We start from the raw sequence: 22,795 nt of genomic DNA, 5'->3' as shown, positions 1-22,795 counted from the left end.
TAATTAAGATTAGATTTTTGAATTTTTCGCCGAAATACACCGTCTGGAGAGATGCGCCGCTAAAGGCGGGACAACACTGGTCACATAATGATTATAATTATTTCGCAAGAAAACGACTCCTAGAAGATATATGAATAATTGTACTGGTGTCAGAATTTAAAAAAATTAGACCGATTGCCAACCGCCCAAGTCAGACCGTTCTGATATGAGTATCATTATAGGTGAACACACTGGGATGTATTCGTCTGGTAGTTTGGACAGTTACACGTCTGACCACGAACAGCTGATCAACAAAATAATTAAGTCACACTTTGATAGAACCAATATTCCTTTGATCAAGTAATCTTAATCCAACCTACTCATAATTAATCTCAGTTCAAAAGTCTTAGTTGTGAATTGAGATACATTGGTGAATTTGGGTGCAGAGCAATAGCGCTTTTTCCAAAATGGTGCTACTGATTCACTGAATGGACTCACCATTTGCGGTTAGTTTCTCGATTCTCTGAGAAAGTCTCTTCTTGTCATCTTCCAACCGACTGATTACGCTCTTCATTTCTTCACCTCTGAACTCTTGCGAATAGTGTTTCTGTGGAGGGTCCGACAAGGAGTGTTGCAAACGATTTTTCTCCTGTGATGAGAGAAAGAAATATGGAGGATCGTAAGTATACCACATCTGATTAACAGTGTAAGTCTCATACGTACAATCATACAGTTAGAAGTCGAAATTACCACAATGTACAGAAAGAAAATAGCAGTAGTCCGTACCATATACACCGTATTCATGGGTCACCACTTATCATGATCATAGATAGCAGTAGATTGATGTTACTCAGTCGTTACAAACGTAGACAGGGAAGGATGTGGGCGAGTGTTTATCGCCAGAAGCCCGACGTCACTAGGAGGAGCTACCAAGAGAGTTGAAGTTATTCTTACCTTTGAACAGCACTAAAGTGACGAAATCTGATAGACGCTTTGGAGTTGGAGGCTGCAGTTGTGTTTACCCTTTGAGAAACTGACCCAGCAGCTTCGCTCACAAAGACAGACATGGGACTGGTTACGTGTCACAATTTATGAAGTTCGTGGTCGTGTGTAAACACATTTACGTTGACCACGGCCAGGAAGCATGAGAGGTCCTGCAGTAATCAACTTGGCCTTTGCCGCCATCCTTTCACTTTGCCGTCCACTGTCAATTCCACTGTCCAAAATCCAGCTTTCTTTGGTCACTTAAGCTCATACTCATCAAAATGCGTATGCATTTGCCCATTTTACTGGCACATATAGTTCAGCTCTGCAGCTTTTCTCCCAAAAACCTAAATATCCTGGCAGCATTCACGAATGTGGACACAGGATGCCAGATTATTTCCCAGTCCATGATTTCATTCCATATGGAGAAGAAAATTTTATGCTTTTGTTTTCGAGATTATAGGAGCTTCAAAGAAATTTATAAAAATTTCTGGTGTCCATACTATAGATTTTATTTAGGTTTACTACAAGCTACGACGCTATAGAAATTCAATCCCAGGAATACTGTGCGACGGAACAGTACAAAGATTTTAGCCACACCAAGAGTAAATCTTAAAATACACAAAACTAGAAGGCAAGTACACAGCCATTTTGGATGCAATTTTGTTTTGGCCGCAGTGTCTTACATAGCCTATTCAAATCCTCATTTGATTTGGGGCAAGCGTTCTAGTGGGCCCGATTTTAACAAAATAAATAGCGAGAAAGACAAGACAGTACGAAGAAAAATGGTTGCTCAATATGAGAAGGAGTTGGGAACATATGCTCATACTTTTACGCACATTCGGCTGTTGACAGGACAGTATCCCGAGCTCCTGGACAACCGAACGCCTCATGCATTACTGAAAAGCACACGTCAGGAATTTGTATTGACTTCATTTTCCTGATGTGTTTTTGGATCTTTCCAACCCCAAAGAAATCCACATACCGTGAAAGCTTTGGTCCAAAAGAGTCTACAGTATTTGGTGGAGTTTCACATTACTGTGTGGAATTTTGGAAGATCTTTTTTGTAAACCGATGCAAGCAAGCCCATCCAAATAGCCTCGGGGAAAAGGTGTTCACATCAATACGCTTGTTAAGACTCATTGAATTGTTGAAGGAGGTAAATCACTTTCGGTAAACAGGGAGTTCGATAGCACTTTGAGCTATCGTTTTGGCCAAAAATGAACTCAGCTGTTTTCAGTCTCTTTCTTGTCACCTTTCCTCACGACTGCGGCATGTGTGCATGTGCTCAGTCATGTGCGGCATTTTTTGTACCAAATGGTCGGCCTGCTCTCTGCTCCACTCTACTCTGCTCTACTTTATCCACACCGTTTAGAAAACTCTATTGGCATAATGCTTTTGCTTAGCCGACGACAGGTGGCCGGTGGTTCCATGAGGCATATCGTGGAAATATAGCTGTGTGAGGAGTCAAAAGACAGACATGCTGTGTTCATGACCACTAGAACAAGCCCTACCATATTCAGTGGTGTAAAAAACAGCAAGCAAGCCAAAAATTCATCAAATTTCCTGTGTATTCTGAAGTGTGAGGGTGATGCACAAGTATGAACAGCGGAATTTTTATCCGCTTTCATGAAGGAACTTGGAGAATAAGCGTACAATGTGTAATAGAAACAAAAGGAAGAAATAAATTACCACGATGAAAAGCGAGTATCTTCCATCTGAACAATGGGAGAAAAAACTAAAGTTCAACGCAATTATGCAAGTCAGTCATTATTACAGACCGTAAAGTCCTGTTGCAGCTCAAACTATAAAATCCCGCCTAAATGTTACATATACAGCTCTAGACGTAATGCACTACTCATATGGTTCCTGATGACTCTTTGAGAGTCCATGGTGGGTTTTAAACTTCTTGGGGCTAATCGGTAAGGCGTAACCACATGTTCTAATATAACCCTAATTGGCTGATGCAGCACATTCACATCATTAACGAGAGATCAACCTGGTTTCCAGGTGAGTCTTCCATGAAAACTAAATTGGTATGCAGAGAGTGTATTGATTGAAGGGATATAGGTTTTACGGTGCTAGTTCAACAGCCAGACTTGTTGTGATTGTGGGCTCAATCCTAGCCTGCTCAGATTGTCGAGAACAAGATTGGTTCGTACGAGTAAGGGTGAAAGTCCCTGCCTTTTCATCTAAAACCAATCATAGCCTTTCAGGCTGTCATGGAGCTGACAACATAAATACGCACTTTTTCACATCCATCTGTTGTTCGTGAACATTAACAGTTTATACCTCAATAAAGGGTTTCGATGTTCTGACCGCAAGTTAAATTTTGGCTGAATTGTATTGGGAGCCGAGTTAAAGTCGTACAACCAATCGGCATTTCTGCCCAAGAAGTGCAGTCAAAGTACTGTTGGAGTTAACTAGGTGTACGTTCCGGTAACAGGTTTGGATATTGACGTTCGCATTCCCGATCTCTCCGCAGAAGGCTGATATAAAATAGAAATATAAATAATTACACATGACACACTGGTCGCTTTGAATTTTCCGTACGTCACACACCACTTTGGACAAAAGAACCGCAAGTTCCAGGCTGACCTTAAATGCAAGTGGTCACAGTTACCGCAACTATGAAGTGCAAAACTAATGAAAGAAGGCATTTCTGATGGACTAATGAACTGTATTCTCCAATAACCGACCAGGCCAGCCACAAAGTAGCAGCGAAAAACCCTTAAAACAGGAATGCGCAACAGAGTTTGATGCACTATAGAAAAGGATAATATAGACTGACTAGTTTGGAAAAGTTGCAATCAGATGTACGTTAATGTTAAAACGGAAGCAAAGAGAACGTCATGAGATCCGAAGCAACAGAATGCAAGTTGCAACTGCTGACTACAAGTGCTATTAATAAGTCAGCATATCGCTTACAGAGCATGAAGGGAAGCCTATATAACCATGCTGTTTCTCGCATTGCTCCAGAGACATCTCCTGAAGTCACCAGAAAATAAGTTTGCGCCAGGCGAATAGGACTATGACATTTTGTCCCGTTCAAGAGCGATTCTGATTTAAACGTATCAAGACGTAATAAAGCTTTGACCTAAAAGATGGTTGCTCTAATTTAGGCCTGAATGGATTAACCACCAATGGCCTCTTCCCAAAATTGGTTTGTACTGCTTGTCGTCAGTACACAAGGGGAAAATTTATGCCTCCATTGGTTGGAACCTAGCCCTGTATGGTACAAAGAAGCTAACACGGTAGGCAATAGGCGATGAGCATTGCCAACTCCTAATGTTGAGGTTTTCAAATTGCACCTTTTTTGCAACATTCGTTGAGACAATAATACACATGCAAGATTACTGCTTTGAAACTTTTACAAAATGTAACATGCAGTCTTTGTGGTTGCCTCCACAAGAGAGAGTATTATTATGCCAGCAATAATAATAATAAGTAAGTAGTAAGTAATATCCCAGCCTTGTTATGCTACCATAAAAAACACACAACTGAAGTAAATCCGCTGCGTTCGACAGGTTTCCTTCATAAAGTGGCGTACACCTAGCATGCTCTATGGCATTCACTTTATTTTGTTAATCCACAATGCACGGAGTTGATGAGCGCCGGAACTCATAAAAGTGCAAGAACGGTCCTCCAGTTTGGCCTGTCTGCATGTTGGAACGGCTTGGTGAAGACGGTTAACCGAAACGCTCGTTGAATTGGAAATCAGCGGCTGGAATGGACAAGTATTTCACCTATGCATTCATGTTAAGTAGTCTAGGTCCCAGTTACTGCTCGTAAGATAAAGACTTTCGAAATTTATACAGTGATCTGTCTGATAAATGCAAAAAATACGCCATCTACTTAGTTTCTGTACATCATAGATTTGCGCACAGCAGTTTCTATGTAACATTAATCTCAGGATATCATATTTGTTCCAAATCACATAACGTGTCTCGGAAGTAGAGACATCAAGTCAACAAGAGGAAATCATCCTTGGCCGGAAATGCCTAATGTCGTACTCAACAAGTGAGTGTTGTTACCGGACAAAAACAGAGTTGGCCATGTTGGCTGTAAACCGTAGTGTGAAAAATTTGGGAGCTAGAGAGTTGCACTAATGTAGCCAAGAAAGAAATCATATTAGCTGACAATGGTTAACACACAAGAAATATCCCTGAGACAAGGGGGCTTCCTTTCATATTAGCTGACAACTATGCTTATTCTTCTTTTGAGAATTAATATTAATTTACTCTTTTGGGATGGTCAGAAGTGAATATTCGGGGTATGGGTGACTGTAGTATCCTGTTTCTAACATCGCATTTGACAAATAAATTTCCTACCAGCAAGGAACATTTTTGGGGAGCTACGACAGAAAACACTTACACTAAAGTGACATTTTTGCTATATCCAGAAAAAAAGCAGTCGGAAGTTGAAGCTGAAAGAACGTTGAGGTTCTGTGTTTTGCACCACCATTTCCGACATTTCTTTCACTGCTTCCATAAAAATCTATAAGTATTTCATGAAGATGCACCCTGAAAGGTGAAAAGTGGCTATTTGATCCGAACGTTGTAAGCTGGACAATAATCAAAATGATTCATCCCTGACCAGTGAAGCTGTAGAAATGTATTCCACTTGTTCCAAACTGTTTTGAACGGGTATTTATAAGAAGCAAAGGCATTTTTCTTTTTGTCCAGAGTGAATGATTGAGATTTTGAGCTCACCTCAATGCCTGCACTTATTTATTTTATCAACTTCTGCAACTCGGGTTATCACAAGCCAGAGACCTGAATGATAACCGGCCTGGCCCGTAAAATAACAATTTAATTAATAAAGATACTAACAAATGCTCCAATACTAGAATCAGAATTAAGCATTTTTTGGAACCTTGGTCTGAATTGACAGATTATGCGTTCCACGATTTCGTTTTCTGTTTACGTCGACGTTTGTGGTGTAGATAAAAGAACATGTTTAAAATGCTACCATCGTGATATCTTGATAGGATAAAATGAACTCAAATCCCCTTGACAATGCTGAAGGATTGTTGAGTAGAAATCATAGTGGCATCATTCACTAGTGTAACAGTACATTTGTTATTCCAAAAATCCTACACCTCTGAGTGGGGATAGTGGTGGGAAAATTCGGTTGTACTATTCCATTTACCGAAAGGAGAATTTTTCTAGGATTTTTGTGAGCAGAAGACCGTAAACACAGATAATATGATCCAATTAACGTCAGTAATCTCTAAATTAATTCAAAGTACACCCGTGAAGCAGAAAAAGGCTAATTTCTAGAAAGGAAACTGCTCACAAGGCAGCTGAATACTCTTCGATAGCCCACTACCTGTTTCTCTCCTCTGTGGACTCATCAGGTAGAAGCAGTCCTCGAGATTTTGCCAACCTTACGTTCTACTTTAAACCAAATTGGACAGATTCTGACGGATACACTCATCTGCATATTAACTGGGTTTTCTTGGAACTCTCGACAGAATCTCTCCTTTATGATATTTCTCAAATGAATATGTTGCACAAAAGCCGTCCCCTATTTCAGCTGCTAAGATATTCGAGATATCACAGTATTTCTTCATAAAGGATGCTACCCTCACTCAGTTGAAAAAGTAATACATGAGAGATTCATCTGAGTCTCTCCTGAAAAACAGGTTGATATACAAATGAGTGGCTTTGTCTAGAAGAAGGCTAACTATACAGAATAAATCAGATATCTTGTGGAATAGTCGATTTGCACTTCAGGTTTAGCAACAAACTGTGACGGCACAATATTCCTGATGGCAACGGAGATTTTGTTTCCTGTATGGTTCTGCAGAAGTATTGCCTAGATTGATGGCTTCGGCGTAAAACTCCTTGTTCTGAGAAAGCATTCCGTAACAGACAGTATGACGTACTGACACTAACTACATTCTGAATGCTTCGAAAGAGATAACATGCAGAATTTACCGCCTAATAAAAATTTGGCCCATGCTTCCAGTTCCTCTCAAAGGTATGTTTATAGACGAAACACACAAAACAGACCTAATCTGGATGCTTTTCAGGGCTTCTCCTTGACTGTAAAAGAAGCAGCATTGGTTAAAAGGACCGTACTATATTGACAATCAGCTGAATGCGTCTTCACGCAGCGAAATCATATCCAGCAGTATACTGTATGTTTTGAGGGGATTATGGTTGCTTTCAGCTCACCCGGTTAATGTCCACGACTTCCAATTAGTAACGAAGATGATTTATAGACGTAGCACACTACTCATAAGGTTGCTGAAAACCCTTCGACAGTCTGTGGCCGGATTCCTTCTTCTTGAAGCTCATCAGGTAGGCGCAGTCCCCTAGTGTCCGTCAATCTTATGCACAACTTGAACCCGACTTACACAAAGTTAGCACAATACACTTGTTCTCAGACACATTTATACGTGTTATTTCTCAACTAAAAGTTTGCTACATCCAAACTAGCGCGGATTTCCTTAAAACCCTTATTCCACGGATGACCTTATGGTAACCACAAATGCTGGGTTGCCGGTGAGGCCTCTCGGCTTCCTTTTGACAAAGTTTTAGTTGGTATAACTCACCAAAAGCCTTGTATTCAAGCTAAGTACGGAAGCAATTATAGTTTATCTGGGCAGTGCTTTGTTTTGGGGCCAATTACACGAAAAACGACAGCAGCGAAAAATTGGGTTTAATATGCAGCCATAACCGGCCTAGACATATGAATTTCATGAAACACTAAAGTCGAATTTATGGAAACAGTCATCTTTCTCTTCATGAGATCAGTAATTTAGAATGATAAGACCGCAATTTACTTTAACTTCCAAGTAATCATTATTGCACCACCAGCTCTACCGGCTAATCCTAGACTCCGCGATCGACATTCATGCGATATCCCAGCACCTATGCTGGTTGGAAAATCCACACAATTTGTACCATCAAGCACTTAAAGTGTACCTGAGTACTTCATTTGTATTTTTAAACTTTTGCTTCGGTGGAGACCTCGACTCTGTGAATCCGTATACAACGTACTTCTAAGGGGGACTGATTTTGAGCTGGTTTTGAACAAGCTTGAATTAAAAGGCATTGCTTACTGGTCTACTGATTTCCCCTGAACACCTCTAGAGGGATACTGTGGCACACATTCAATCGCTTTTCCTAACAGGCAGATTTTACTAACACATTGAGTTACACGAAGTATATGTATATTTATTAGGAAGCTGCTGTTCGTATTTGCTGGAGAGCCAGAAAAACGTCTGTCACTACCGTTGCTAAAAGTAGAAGACGTTCTCGTCATCCAGAGTAGTGCAACTTTTGGGTTCTCCACGCATTACGAAGGATTTTCACTCATTTTTACATCCAAAAATTCTAAGCCGTTAAATTAAGTACATTCCAGAGCAGAAGTAATGGTATTTTCCTCTCTGAGGTAATGGGATTTTTGACAGGAATTCAGTTAACTTCATGCAATCCGTAATCTTTAGCAGTATTTAATTTGCGCGTTGACTGGGCCTGATTTATCACAAACCGTTAAGTTGTCTGTGCAGCAAAAGAGATAAGACTGATGAAAGTAAACCGTTGACCGGGTATCAAAGGACCTCAACCTGAACTAAAAATAGAGTCCGAAAATCCTTAGTTTGAATAAAAGAATGCACATCCCGCATAATTTATTCAGTTTATTACATCCTTTTACATCGACTTTCAGTCCATTAATTTTGCGAACTTTCTGCCAGAACTGGTAAAGAACACCGTGACTTGGCGGTAGCAAATGTGAATCTACACCCGAAAACGTCGGTAATTAATATGCTTTTTTGAATTCATCGCCCTCTGTTTCAATCTATTCATTTACTGCCAACTCACTTTGATTTTGGGCTACACCAAAACTGATAATGCAAAGATGTAGGAAGGTTCAGTGCCTACACATTGAGATAGATGGTTCTGAACAAACCGGCTCTAAGTGGAGAGAGTGATGTATGACCGTTTGAAGAGTGCAGGCGGGGGGCTAGAACTACTCATTTTCCTAACTGAAAACTGACTCACCTGGATTAACTGTTATTGTCTGTACTACACGAGTAGCTAAACAGTTACGTAGATTCACTCATACATGTTTTTGCATGTTTTCACTGTCGGATAAGCCAGAGACATGTCCCCTTTCAAGGTTCCGACATCCCAAATTGATATGCAAAGATAAATCAAGCTATAAGTGAATTGTCAAAAGAGCGGTGCATTCAGATTCAAAAGCGGCATGATTAAACGAGTCAACAACAACAGAAGTCAACAGCAAAACTCCCGCATAATGCTACTCGGTACATTGACTAAATCATGGGAATTGGTCACATCAGAACCAGCCCTCAAAAGTAGCTGAGGAACTGACAAACGAAATCAGTTGTGGCACACTGTTGATTCTTTTATTCCATTCGTATTTTGTACTACGTCATTCCTCACTTTGTGCCTTTCTCGTTTTGACCTTATCGTAAATCGCCTTTGTCATCGCACTTGTTGTTTAATTGAACGTTTGGGTTTCGCTATCTTGTATTCACCTTGCCAGTTGGACTTTGGGATCCCGTTAGGAATAAACAGTTCCTATACTGTGTATATAAACCAGTGTAGTCCCATGATTTGAGGTTTGTGCAATTCCATTATTTTATTGTCGCATTCATAGCACCACATTTACTGATAGGCCTCCATTTGAACGATTTGGCTTTTAGGATTTCGCGCGTAACTCAACTTGGCCAAACTGATTGCTGGAAACAATCAATACACAAAGAGAATTTGAACCACATTTGGGCGTGGTATCGGCGCTGTGAGGACGTCTTATCAGTTCATGCAGCGCTAGTGTAAAGGTTTTGGTACAAACGTTGGGAACAGTAAGTAACATTCAATCGCTTTTGTAGTAATACTCTTTCTCATCAGTTGTGTTACTTCACCGTTTAGTACATGGTCTCGCAATTTTGTTCGCGTTTGGCGTGCGTAAACCAGTTTGCAGTGAAACCTTCCCCGTATTCTTTGATAGCCTGGATAGAGTAGCATATTCTTTGAGGGCCAATTTAGAATGTCAGCTGATTAGACTGAAGCAGCCCTCAGATATGCGGTTCAAAGCGCTAATATTTGTGTCAGGGCTGATGTCGATAGGAGCTGCGTCTGTTGACAAGGCTAGAGTTTCCACAGCGTTCTCGGCCCAATATTTGAAAACAAATCATTTGCTGCAGGTGATTAAAACCGGATTCACAAATGCTACAAACCATCTTGCACTAGAACGACAGCTTTTTCTGATCAAGTTAGACGAAACATGTACGACTAACGTCAGCTTTGCCAGCACACTATATTTTCAGTGGCCGGCGTCAAGCATACTGATGATACTGGATCTCGCCCATACACAACCAAAAATTTAATATATTTGCCGGAAACTTGCAGAGAATTACCCCTCAGATATGTGTTACCGCTAAATGTCCGTGCAGTGAGGTTTGGCCGCAAATGGTGAACTTATTTAACAGCAGAAATACATGGATCATGAAATTGACTGCTTTGAAGTCTCACCTCAGGGCAACGAGGCACCAGGTATTTCGACTATCATTCGTTCAACATGAATCAAACTTGAAAACTGAACATGCATCCAAGCACTCCAAAAGGCAATAAATATTAGGGGATCAAAGAATATTAATTTTATGGACTGAAACATGATTTTACTTCACGTTAAGTACGTGGCTAGTGTTTGTTACACAGCCGTCTTCAATAATCTTGCATTATCAGCAACCGATTGGATGGAAATACTCTATATTTTTGTTGTTCCGCCTAACCCTTTTTGTGATAGAAATGGGTCGGTGTAGCGCCGCACTGTTTTGTGAGGGATATCACAAACTTCTGCTGAAATCTTTGGACGCTGACAGCGACTTTTACGGACAAATTGACCAAGTGCGTCAAGACGGCCCTGCTCCCTGAATCCGCATGTTGGTCTATCTTTTGTCCAGAATATTCTGTCTCAGCTTCTACAACGGAGGCAGTAAACACAACATAAGTGTAATACACTACTTATAAGGTTGCTGCAAATAGCCCACGACTAGTTTCGCCATTCTTGGGGCTCATCAGGTAGGCGTGGTCCCCGCATTTCTCCAAAGCTTCTTTTCTACTTGATTTAGACAAGATTTTGGGACTCTTTTGATCCCGAATATAATGACATGCATTTCTGAGAATCTCAGGACTAATTGTAGTAGTTCTGTACTTTCAATTGTACAACTGCTTTTGCACAGATAGGGTTCACGTCCAGTTAACCAACATATAATCTGTACAGTAAGTCAGTTTCGGCAAACATCTTGCAAATCTAACTTCGACGGGCGTAAACGTAAGCTATCTTCGGATTTTCTGCTACCACCTAGTGAATAAACACTCCCAATATATCGTAGCTTCTGATACCACCTAGCGGAATCATTATTCTAGATCGAGTTCCGACTTCGCGCATCCTGACAACTTCTGAGAGATAGCGGGGCCAGATAAATTTAAAAAGCATGGTTTCAACCGTTGGGAGATTCCACAGGGTAATAAATGTGTGCAGGTTTATAATTTGTACAAAACCAAGCCGCTGCTTACAGTATCCCCTCTGTCAAAGACACGTTTGTTAACGACGCTGAACGGTTTCAGCTTATCATCCAACGTTATAGGTTTAAGTACACCAACACCAAATGGCTCAGTCTCGGCTCTACACCTCCAAAAATTATTAGGAATGAAAGTGCGGGCGTGTCATCAGTTGAGACTGGTTCCGGATTGAAACATTCAATAAATAAGACTGTCTACTACATTTCAATCAATTCTAACTTCTTCAGCGGATTCAGTTTTAAATGGTTAGACAAAAACCCTTGGGAAACGTCAGAATCACTTTTTCTCAGAGGTGGTGCTTCAACTATTGAAGACCTCTGTTTGATGCAGGTTTACTGCGTGGCTCGCTGTATTATGGTCACTCCACATATATTGGTCTTTAACAAAGGTAACTATCAATAACCTCTACATGTGCATAAAAACATTGAATCCCAGTATTGTATTTTAATGGTCGTTTAAGATAGCTACATCTTTAGGTCGCAGCTCACCACTTTTGCTGTTTGAGTCTGCTCGAATAAAATGGTAGTGTAGTGGCACAATGATACGAAAATATCTTATTGCTTTGAGAAATTCGCTTCGGTTGCGGGGCACATTTAGATTCGTTCAACGAATTCAACAAGTTAAGCCCACCACGGATGTTTCCATGGAGCCCGGAAAAATGAAGCCAATATTGTACTCCGAATGTGAATTTAACCACGTGCCCTATTCTCAGACAACACACAGGTGAGAACAAATTTAGGTCAGAAGAGGAGTTAAGCTGCTGGTAGTGATCAGGTAATTGCGTTGTTTCTGTTGATTTTAGTGGTTAAAAAGTATACCGAGTGTTCGGTGTAGAATCAATACTTCTAACGATAAAGCGCAGCACGCATTCACCTGATCACACAGAACTCTATTACTAGCCATTCCCAACGAAAAAAACCTATAAGGCAGTCTGGAGAGCATTCATGTGCGTACACACCCATACAGTCATCCCTATGCTAAGGTGCATCTACTCTCCATGTTTCAGACGAAATATTCAGGCTGTAATCTTTTTATCGACTTAGGTGAACAAATGTCCCTTGTTCATATTTGGCAACTGAAACACATGGTCGCTTACGACTTGCGTTCTCAGGCTGTGAAGCGTCCTACTGTTTCAGTTTCATCGGATAATCCCGAAAAGCGAGTACTTCGGTGGCAACTACTATCCTTGACTCAAGCGATTATCACCTCTGGTGACCGATATTTTGTTTTCACAGATTTCCAAATTCCAGTAGGATCTCAAAGTGAACAACGTTTGGTTCACCCTAGCAGAATGAAACGAACTTCTATAGTTTCAATACGATACCGGTTTGCATCCGGCCATTATTCCCAATGGTTTTGGGTTGTTACCTCAGCACAAAACCTTTCGTAACTCCTACTTTCGTAAATTTACGTTTCCTGAACGGTTGATAGCAGCCGGATTCATTAGACTTGACATCTGTTCCCCGATAGCTAGCCTTTGAATCTCAAGCATTTCAATGCATCAGTTTATCTATGAAGTTTCAGAGTTTATTCTTCAGGATAATAAAACTTCTGTTCCAGGAATTTTATTCGAACCATACTTTCTTATATCGACAACAAAGTGTGAGCTCCACCTGCTCATACAGAATAAGATGTAGAGATCAATGTTTAAGTCCGTACGTCTTAAACACACCAAGAAGTTTCCTATTTCTGAGTGAATATTTGTGATCCTCCCAGCATTTGACGGAATAAAATGAATAACTAGTGCCATAAATTCATGTGGGCTTTGTTAAAATCCCTTCACTTACAAATGGTAGTGTTTGAAGACTTCCAGTTGTTTTGGGGCGGCGATTCTCAATTGCTTGTAAAGATGTCATATTCCGATGTTGTCAACATTGTACGCCAGTGTGTGAAGGAACTTAGTGTCCGATTACCAAAAATTGCTTGATATAGCTCCACAATTCGTGCAACGTGGCACGCTCAATTTCAGCCTTTAGTCCTGACTCAATGATTCAAACTGTCCCACACACTAAAGCAGAGTCTCCTGGCCACTCAGAAAAGCCCATACAGGTCATCGCGATACGCCTAGCCAATAAGAGGTTCACCGTTAAGCGGTCGTCATGGCAACGCGTCATAACCTTGAGACACCGAAATGCTTATTCGATGGTTAAACACTAAAGCTCTCCTGGCCACTCAGAAAAGCCCATACAGGTCATCGCGATACGCCTAGCCAATAAGAGGTTCACCGTTAAGCGGTCGTCCGTCAAACGCGTCATAACCTTGAGACACCGAAATGCTTATTCGATGGTTAAGCAAATTGTCCAGTGCTTGTCATAGCCCTTTTAAGCGCACTTGGAAGCCTGTTGTGCATATAATCTGAAGGTGTCTGTTTTTTATTTTGGATCGGTATATATACCTTCAAAATGGCATCACATTAAATCATCTTGAAAAGGTAACAATATGTTGGGGGTATTTATGACACACCTGTTCATTCTGAGAACATGTAAACGATTCACGTTTGTCGTATAATGGGTAAACTCGGCTATACAGCCCCTATAAATCGGACGAGTGTTTTGTCGCAAATAAAGTTAGACAAAGTGAGGTTAAGAGGCTAAGAGGACGGTTACTCTGTGAAGTTACGCAAACATACTGTCGGGACTGGCATCTCTTTCGTGACTGCCCATCGCATTGAACTGCACGGTTGTCCCGCGTGGGCAACACCTCATATCACAGGCCGTTTGAGTTGAGTGGTATGTGGAAAGCAGAAAAGTCCGTACCCAACCTACACCCGAAGTGATGAAACTGGAAGATGAATAGCAGATAGTTATAAGGCCACATGCACACAAGTACAATCTGTTAAGTCAAATGAGGACCAACAAACAGTTAGGACACACGATGTATGATGTTCACGTTCACAGTTAACTGTCTCCGTTAAAATACCAAAATGCCCACCAAGCTCTGAAATGAGTGCCAAATTGCAGATAGTAGTTCCGCTTAACGAAGCACACTTTTCCCAAGTTTTCTGTAAGCCCTTCGACAGCTTACGGTCCCACTTCTTCAGGTTCATCAGGTAGGCTCAGTCCCAAAAATCTGGGTCGGCAAAATTCCAGAGAGTCAACGAACAACACTCATTTGACATTACTTTGATTTCAACAAGGAACTCAACTCAGTCACCTATTTGTGGTACTCTTCTTTTGAATGTATTGCATTGCATTCTATTAAGAAAATATGCTGCAATATTTTGCATAACGTTTCAACTGAAACACGAGATAGCCATTGTGTAGCACAGTCAGTGAAAGGATATCATAAATAAAAGATTCAGTTGAACCTCTTGTTAATATAAATGTAACTTGCAGACGAGTGTTTCTTCTTCCATACTCATAAAGGTATCAGTTGAAGGGGGAACAATCTCCTCAGTAATACTTAACTAATCGGAACACAGTTTGATCTCCATCTTTATGAGGATGATTTGTTAGTTTAACGTTAGGTACGTTAAAATATAGTTAATCTTGATCGGTGGTCCGTCCGAGAGTCGACAGAATACTTAAGCTGAACTTCTGAAAGACATTTTTACTACTCCCAAGTGCACAAAACAAAAGCTCAGGAAGCAGGCTTAGCTAGCCATTCAGGGCGGAAAGGTGCATTTTTGACATAAAATCAAGGCAGTGCTGCTTGCAAATCGGAACCATGTGTTCAATCTCCATTATTTTATTTTAAGCTTGGGCTTAAATGGGAAAACATCACAAGACCCCACGAATTCTGTAGGGAACCTGTTCTGAATCAAGACGTTATGGAATTCAGCTACTCAAAGATGTCAGGAATGTGGGCACTACGGATGAAAGATCAGTATGGCATTCGTACAAATATTTTAGAATCACTCAATCAAAGAGGAAATATTGGCTAAATGAATAAATGTTTCGTGAGCTGAAGACACATGAATTACCTCACCCTTCGATCTGATCCAATTAATCGTCTCACTAGAATACAGTATTCGTTGAACTAATGCGCACTTGACTTTTAGAGACGCCGGGCATTTGCAGCTGAGTTCGCGTGCCGGTAGCTGAAACACTGCATTACATGATCTCTTCATTGAATTGTTGCTAATCTTATGTCACACTAGGTGATGTTCACTTGCGATTTTTAGCCTTTGCTGCATGTATCAAACGGGGGTCCACAACAAAGCAAATTTATGTGTCGTCTTACCATACTTTATTTTTCCACATAACCGTAAAACAGCAGTCAGCTTTCTATCAAAATAAAATAACTGAAACCGTGAGCTTTGAAGCACTCCATTCAAATGAACAGTGAAGCTAAAGGCAATAAAGCGCGTCTGAATTATCTAATCTGACGCAGGTAACAACACAAAAAAGAAGTGGTATTACAAGTTACTGGCGTTTGAGACAGAATTAGATGTCCCCTATCTCACAAGACATTAAAAAAATGGCTGTTCAGAGTTCAGGAAGTGAATGATGACGAAAAGTGAACTGAGTGTTAACGTCGTACGAAATGCGGCGTGTGAAACCACAGATATCGAGCTGTGCACATCATTCACCTAAGCTTTCAGTCACAGCCAAACGGCAGATTATGATGTTTTCTGGAAGCTAGTGAATATACACACATTTGCAAACTAATTTGGTTTTCTTGAGAGACTCATCTGAGACCCAGCTGAATCTCTCGTTTGTGATGTACTCAGGCAACTGAATGTGCCACACCAGGCCGCCTCATGTTTCAGTCGCTACGATATTCGAGATATCGCGATACATGTATATCTTTGTAATGTACTACTCATAAGGTTGCTGAAAATCCGTCAACAGCCGACGACCTGTTTCGCCCTTTTTGGGGCTCATCAGGTAGGCGCAGTCCCTGGGTTTCCGTCAACCTTATGTTCTACTTGAAACCAAATGGCACGAAATTAGCGAATATACACTCATTTACATTCAAACAAAGACCAAATTAATTTGCAAATGAGTGAATATTCGCTAATTTCGCTCCATTTGGTTTCAAGTAGAACATAAGGTTGACGGAAACCCGGGAACTTCGCCTAACTGGTGAGTCCCGAAATGGGCGAAACCGGTCGTGGGCTGTCAACGGATTTTCAGCAACCTTATGAGTAGTACATTACAAAGATTTTCTGGAAGCTGTTTTGGCAGACAGGCAAAGCAGCAGTACAACATTACTTTTTGGACGAAGGAGTTGATCGGCGCATCCGGATCTGGGAAAAAACTCAGTAGTGCAAGTCCACTACGGTTGTTTTCTATCGGCCTCAGATTTTGTGATTATCGCAACGGCAAAAATGGCAAACTCACCCTGACTATTATAGGGCTGTGTGAAAAAGTCCTTTCGTTACTTGGGTTGCGTCACGTGCAACTTTAACATCTGAGGACTGCTTCATCTGTCAAGAAGTCATTTCGTTGGTTGCTGCTTCCGTTAACAGAACTTGTATCAACCACCGCATGTCCCCAGCGCATCTCAGAATATGAGCTCTTTCATTCTTCAGGCCACTTGTAGGCTGCAGGTGTCAGCTAAATGACCGTTGTTCATAAGAGGGTTGCTTGCTTTTAGAACATATGTCTGTTGGACTTTTGGGTTTCATCTAACCTTGTAAATTCAGGCCAACCAAGTAGGAGCCGGTGGTGCAGCATTTGAAGAAGCATGTTTTACACACAGAGCTTTGCCAGCGCTCACCAGTTGCATGTCAAAGTTCCCATACCTTATTCAATATAATTATGATGTCATGAAGAGAAAGTTAAAGCAACTCGACTGAATGACGTTGTAAGCAGATCTCCTAATGGCAAGTTATGAAGCTTGGTGTATGACGTCTTCGACATTCCAAATTCTTCGACGGTCTATCCATTGGAGACAAATTTGTTGTAAACCCGGAACGTACGGCGACCTCAACTGGAAAGAACAGGACGAGCCATGGCGAACTGAAGCCAGCATTCAAAGCAAGCAGTGATCATAGACGTAATCCTACTGAGACAGTTTTCCCATTAGTTTTCGACGATATTTTCCTTCTCCAGAATTACACTCAGTCATTACCTCCGTCCTCTACACTTCCAGTCTGAGACTCAGCACTCCTATCCGAATTTACTAATTCATACAGTAAATCCCACGGTTCACCATACTTAGCCTTATTACATTTCTATTTTGCTTCACTTGTCGTTGGCTGGAAGCTGCTCAGCAGAAAATAAGTCAAGGGAAATAAACATGAAACGGTCGAAATCAGTCCGCAAATGAAATTCTGCGGATGAAGTATACCTTGTTATCGACAGCAATAACAAGATGAACCGTTCGCATGGTACAAATGGTAGTTTCTCTGAATCCTCTTCAAAAACGGATCGTACCTGATCGTAGATAGTTAGTTATTGCGTTTCAAACAATTTAGATTTCGGTAATAGTGTGCAATACCATAGGACTACAGTGGTCGTCTCTGCATAACTATGCCCGGTCAGGTGCAGTTCCAGGTGATCAACCTAGAATTGTGTGAATACAAATATAAGGGAGTGATATTTTTGCCGGCTCAGGACCAGTTACATTTGTCGGTTGTGGTAATAACATTGCCTTATTGTTTTAAATAACAAATTAAGCAATCACACATAAACTTACTCGTTAGCTCCAAGGAATCCTCGCAATAATGCACATACTAATGCACATTCAAGATTATAAGAATTGATTAATAGTTCCAAATCACTACAGAGCTTGAATGACACTAAATGGTCACATTCATCAAGGGTGTTTTAAATAGGCTGGATGTTTAACAGCCATCAGCCTGTTGCCACTGACGACAGATTCTTTGTTGCTGCAGGTGTCATAAGGTGAACAGCAGACCATAGAAGACACGAAATCCGGGTGCCACTAACCTCATACAAGTGTGATTCGGGCACAAATGTGAAGAACTATGGCTTCCTATTAATTACACATTGACTCTATCGGAAAACACCTTAGCATCATTCGTCGTGAATCTGAGATTGTCATGAAATGCTTTCTGACTTCCAGAACCGTAACAGCCTCTTAGCAACAACATATTGCTCCAGCTGAACTCTCTGGAAGATTCTACTTCCGAAGATATGACATTTCCAGCATTTAAAAGGCTGTGTATTTTGGCAGCTGGTCAAAACAGTATCCAAAATGAATATTGTGGGTCTGTTTCGTGGTGATAAAAATGTCACCTTATCCATCAAACACAATGGCCATATCGAGTAAAAATCTCTATAACTGGTAGAAGTTAAACCGAACTAAATATAGTGATCTAACAATTCATTAATTGGAGTACAATTAGATATAATCCTCTATAAGTTGAAAAAAATTCGCCTTGGATAGGAGCAGATAAGAGACAAGTACTTATCGTAATTGCTAAAAAAAGATCTAGTCAGGTGTGTCAGTCAAATCCCTTTTATTATAAGTAATATAGTAAATCGGACAGAAACCGGTTCTATTTCAACTCTTATATCTGCAATATTTTGGTCAGTCTTTGCCGAACATGCAACGTTTTTGACGGGGTTGCAGCACGTCTGATTGGTCCAGCAAATTATTTTTTAAAAGTTACATGTAATATATATATATATATCTATATACACTTACATTGTGCATTCGACGCTTAAGCCGGAGGGCGGATATATACAGTGTACCACGAGCATGGACTTTATTCATCCCGGTATAACACGGCTTACAAGGAATACAGTCTACTTTACACCAGACCCATTACAAAGGTGTTAGGTTTTGAACACAAGCTAAGAAATCCAGAAGGAACGTGATTTCGGTGCGGCCTAATAGGCAGGGCAGCTTCTTCACCACAGTTAATTGGAGCAATTTATAAGGAGGTCAAAGTTGTGTTAGGCTGAGGTTGTGGTGCATTTGCTGTGGTGATAAAAGACTGCCAAAAAAGCTTCACAAACCCTACTGTAGTATTCAGTGGCATACAACAGTGGCAACTTGCCCAATGAATCCTTTTTCGATTTGTCATTTGCAATGTTATTGACCCGATCTTTAGCATGCCTTACAGCTGATGTGTTTCTAATTTTCAATATCGTAGGAATCACTTCAGTTTATCGTACGTTTATTCTTATTTTGGCTAACGTTAGTTGAGTTCTTCCGATAAAGCAGACCGGTAAATTTGTTTTCCACTATTCCACTATTAGCTTCACGTAAATATGAAAATCAAATAAAGAAGTTATGAGGAAGAAGCCAATCAGCGAAAAGTTCCAAGCAACCTGAGAGCTAAAACCACGAACTGATGAATTTTATCTACAAAGCACGTATCGCATAGGTTCCACTCTCTGACGCACCACTGTAAGCCCTTAAACGACAGATCGGACCAGGTATTCGGTGAGAGGCATTTGATTGCAACTATTCTAATATTTTATTGGTTGCAAACATCAACGTTTCGTCTGACTCGTGGTGACAGTGTCCGTGTAAGTGAAATCTGCTGATTCTCCTGTTTATTACATTTATTAGCTGAGTGTACTACACGTAGATCTTTGCGTGTTTTAGTTGGAGCTTTATTCACTGTACAGAAGCATTTTCTCGGATATGACTTTCTTCATATGGTTGTTGAAATCTCTGAGCAGACTGTAACTGGCTTCGGCACTTTACGGTCCATCAGGCAAGCCCAGTTCCCGAAATTTCATAAACCACATTTTTATCTGAATACTAAATTGGACGCACTTGGGTAAGAACGCCTTGTTGTGAAGTGAGTTGTTACTGTTATATTGGACCTTTTTCTTTTGATTCCCACCGCTAGATGCGCCCCAAAACGGCAATCCAGTACACCCGCTATCAGGATATTTGTGATACCGCGGCATATTTTTTGACAAAACACTGATCGTAGGTTTGTTGGAAAAGTGAATCACATACCTTCAATGAAGGCTTAGTCTGTTGAAGCGATTTACCGGAAGTATTCACTTTTTAACTAGGTTTCCTGAATATTGACTAACCGATGCAATCAAACTGTGTTCTTTTTGTCTCTTTTCATTTGTTATAATAAATTATTTTCAAACAAACCGGGCATGGTTGTCGTAGTGGTTGTTGTTTTTTCCTTGAAAGTGGCTCTTATCGTTTACCCTGAAAGCCTATAGATAAATTCAAGGGGACTGTAGGTTGTAGGACAACAAGCTGCTTCTAACGTCGTTTAGGAACGTTTTGCGGCCTCGAATGTCAGTAAGTGGCGCTGGTTAGACAAAAGCAACTTCATCAGCTACTAAGGAATCAAAATGTGTTAGAATTTCTGAATGTATTCGAAGCAAACATTAGCCTACTGTTTTCTGCAGGGAGTGGAGATAACGGACAGATAGGATTCAAACCAAACCTGATGCACTCGGATGCGGTGGACCTAAGTGACTGCATAATGAATAGACCATGTATCCGCTGCCTTCAGATGTGAAACCACTGGGCCCCAATGAAACCGAAGACACTTTCGATTTCAGAAGAACTCGGTTATACATGGCTTCTGTCATAATCGACCTTGCAGCCAAGCAGCAACGTGGCACTATGTTTTTAGCCTATATGGAAAGTTTTTCCTAAAAGGGTTTGACAGGCGACGATACCACAACGCCAGGAGAGCGTTACACGTTTTGGGTGACCATGTAGTACAATCTGACGTTTCTGGGACCTAGAATCACATTTACTGAGGAAAAATGACTGGAAGCTGAGTAAATAAGTCAGCATGAAACGCAGATGGTTACAATTACACATTGATGTCAGCTTGTGTTAATGATTCTCATTCTTCGCCGACGTGATTGTTCCAGTTTAGGAAGATAAAAGAGTAGGCGAGCATGTGCATGGGTCACATTCCAGTTTAATATTTCGACGAGTGAATATTCCACTGTCATTCAGATGGCTGACAACCGTTTACAGTTACTCTAACGGATGTGCCAGGGTTGTTATTTTTATGTATGAGTTTTGGTGAGATCGGTCCTCAGAAAATCACACAAGCATTTTGAGAACCTGTTCATTTCCCTTCAGCTAAAGTTTGAAGGTTTCTGGTGGGAAGCTGTGAGGCTGTTCTGCATCTGATGGAAACAATCCTGTGACTTGCCTCTATGGTTAAGAAACGTTCCCTGCACGGCACGCACGGTGGCAACAAATAGCGGTTGCGATATGGATACTCTGACCTTTTCTTCATCTTGCCAGATGATAAACCTGTTTCAGGCGGTAAACAACCAGTCAAAACAAGTTGAATTACCGAATGCCTGTTGCTCTTTGACAACGCGTAAGCAATCTGCTTGATAGCGCACACATTACTGTTCATCTTCTAAGTTATCCGCAAACTGATGAGTACAGTGAGCCAACGTTCAGTGGCCAACTAAGAGGATGGTGACACAAAAATAAGCGAATATTCTACTTGCAGGTTTGTTTAAGTATTAATTGTGTCGTCCGCTGTTCCCTTATATAAACAACCTAGAATGTTATTTTTCAGTACGCTAGCAGAAGGAATCAAAGAATAGGCTGATTGTGTCAATCATAAATTGAAAATGTATCGACGAACAGTGTTGACCTCCTGGAAAGTTGATCGTGTCCGGAAATCCCTGAGACATTCTTCAGGTTCGACAAATTGTTTGCTTCAATCCAAGTGACGTAATCAGGATTGTGCATAAAACCTTTAGAAAAGCTTCACAAATAAACCCAAACTAATAAATGCGCATATAGAATCGCTGCCGGTTTCAAAGCAGAGAGGAAGCGTCATGTCGTTCGTCAATAAGCATAGCTTACTAAAAATGTTCGACTTGCTACTTGCTACAGAATGCTGACCCACAGCGACCTGTTGCCTCGCCGTGATTACATGGGTGATTACATCACCCATATTCTGTTGGATGATTGGCTGCCTCGATGGATTCAGTCAAGCTGTTGTAGCTTGAGCAAAATGGTTCTTGCAGGGTGAACGTATGAAACTTATTGCCAGACATTTCGGTTAGTTTAGAGAATTTCACGATAACTAATATTCTTCTCTGTTCCAAGGATGATTCCATGTATTTGAATTATTGTTCTTTTATGTCACATTTTGATGACATTGTTAAGAGTGTCTTATGAATATCATTCTCCTGAGAAGCGCATGCCAAATACTGGTGCTAGCGAGGATGGCTTTGTGAAATGAAAGCTGCTAGATATATTAAAGCTGCACGGTTTCCGGCAGTCTAATTTATCCAAAAAGTATACCAACAAACCCGCATTTCCTTTTCTAGGGAACGGGGGTACCTGCTCACATCTGCTACAGAATTGTGGTGCCTCGTCTGCAGGGGTTTCAAGTGGAAGTAAAAGTGGAGCACGTTTCAAACTACAGCTATATATATATA

At 40.8% G+C, this 22,795-nt stretch overlaps 2 protein-coding genes across 2 annotated transcripts in view; one reads left to right on the top strand and one right to left on the bottom strand.

Annotated features, from left to right (window-relative positions):
* Window positions 1-13,474, bottom strand: part of T265_02683 (hypothetical protein) — a gene marked incomplete at both ends in the record, with an annotated part of 27,075 nt that extends 13,601 nt beyond the window's left edge. The window contains 2 exons of the mRNA XM_009166985.1: window positions 478-628; window positions 13,316-13,474. Coding sequence (XP_009165249.1) covers window positions 478-628; window positions 13,316-13,384 — 220 coding nt within the window. The remainder of the gene's footprint in view (window positions 1-477; window positions 629-13,315) is intronic.
* T265_13067 (hypothetical protein) overlaps window positions 7,182-22,795 on the top strand; it is a gene marked incomplete at both ends in the record, with an annotated part of 20,874 nt that continues 5,260 nt past the window's right edge. The window contains 2 exon segments of the mRNA XM_009167019.1: window positions 7,182-7,271; window positions 7,276-7,389. Coding sequence (XP_009165283.1) covers window positions 7,182-7,271; window positions 7,276-7,389 — 204 coding nt within the window.

This window comes from Opisthorchis viverrini (assembly GCF_000715545.1).
Source record: "Opisthorchis viverrini unplaced genomic scaffold opera_v5_34, whole genome shotgun sequence".
NCBI classification, from domain to species: domain Eukaryota; kingdom Metazoa; phylum Platyhelminthes; class Trematoda; order Opisthorchiida; family Opisthorchiidae; genus Opisthorchis; species Opisthorchis viverrini.
Note: the sequence above shows the minus strand (reverse complement) of the source record. Positions and strands in the feature narration are given on the sequence as shown.